The sequence below is a fragment of the Sinocyclocheilus grahami genome, unplaced genomic scaffold, assembly GCF_001515645.1.
Source record: "Sinocyclocheilus grahami isolate Dianchi unplaced genomic scaffold, SAMN03320097.WGS_v1.1 scaffold201.1, whole genome shotgun sequence".
Lineage (NCBI taxonomy): Eukaryota > Metazoa > Chordata > Actinopteri > Cypriniformes > Cyprinidae > Sinocyclocheilus > Sinocyclocheilus grahami.
The window spans coordinates 909,499-910,844 of NW_015505380.1; the positions used below are offsets into that span (position 1 = coordinate 909,499).

The window sequence follows — 1,346 nt, forward strand, 5'->3', positions numbered from 1 at the left end:
GCCCGCGTCCCCAGCCTGCACACACACACACACACACACACACACACACACACACACACACACACACACACACCACACACACACATCACACACACACACACACAGAGAGATGAGAGAACAGCAACCACCATATGTGACCCGTGCCGGCTAAATGAGTGTGAATGCACGTGGGCTAATTTTGAGCTACAATCCAAAAAAGTGACAAATGTCGATTTTGGTCGAATTTGAGGTTTTCACAAAAATGAGTTCATTAAGCCCTCGTCTAGCGATCCCGATGCTCCAAATAGTACTTAAACATCTAAAAGTATCTTTATTTGTACATCTCATTAATGTTAATCTAAGAATAACAGAAAAGATCGCTGCTCTTGATTGAACTGCTTTTGTAGATTTAATAATCAATTTATTTGTAATGAACACACTGAAGTGATTTCTGCATTTATATTATTTGTTTTTCTTACTTAAATGTTTTTGTTTAGATGTAAAATGTAACGCACTATTTGTTTCTTTCTTATATTTGTGAGCAATATTAAGCTAGTGAGTAATATTAAGAAAGGAAGTGGAAGAAACAATGCAATGTTGCTAGCTAATTTTGCTTTGGAAAACTTTAACTTGATTTTTCTCAGAACTGACTTTGTCGACTTGTGTGTGACTTGTGTCTTGTGACTTGTGTGTGTGTCTGATTCCAACAAATCATAGATCATTTTGAAGGTCCAACCCTCTATATACACTAATAAGAACAATATAAAACGCACTAAGGATTAACAAGCTGCTGGATTCATAAATATTAATCAGGTTGTGTGCGTTCGCTCGTACTGATTCGCTGAAATCAAATGAGGGACGATAACACACATTCCTCCTCACTATAATGAAGTCTAACAGACATGTGTCTCAGGCCAGACGAGCTGAACGTACCGCGGCGGCCGTGTGCTGATTGGTGGAGGTGTTGGCGGCTCCCTGGTTGTGTTTGGGGCTGCAGTAGCCGCTGTCGCTGTCGATGTCGGCCTCGCTGGCTCCCTGCTCGCTGGACGACTCCTGCTGAGACGTGTGTCTGCGCCCAGCTTTATTCTTCCACTGAGGACTCGCCTGATCCGACGCACATCTGACGCTGCCAGACGCCTCGCCGGGGAAATCTGAAAACACAGTGTGTTCAGAGCTCAGGGCTCACTGGCTCAGGAATAAAGCAGGAGTTCTGCAGTGTTTATGAAAGTACGTTTAATAAGGAACAAATCGAAGGGAACATCAATATGGCCTCTTGTATTAGCAACACTTCACAGTTTCAAAATACAAAAATCTCCTTTCCTTTTAAATTCATTTTAGGACGTTTAGAACAAAACTAAAATACTGAG

The 1,346-nt window shown here is 41.8% G+C and overlaps 1 protein-coding gene across 1 annotated transcript in view; it reads right to left on the reverse strand.

Moving 5' to 3' along the window:
* Positions 1-549: 549 nt before the first annotated feature.
* The window catches only part of LOC107595353 (selenocysteine insertion sequence-binding protein 2-like), a 15,982-nt gene continuing 15,185 nt past the window's right edge, over positions 550-1,346 (reverse strand). The window contains exon 6 of the mRNA XM_016285730.1: positions 550-1,002. Coding sequence (XP_016141216.1) covers positions 889-1,002 — 114 coding nt within the window. The 3' untranslated portion in view covers positions 550-888. The remainder of the gene's footprint in view (positions 1,003-1,346) is intronic.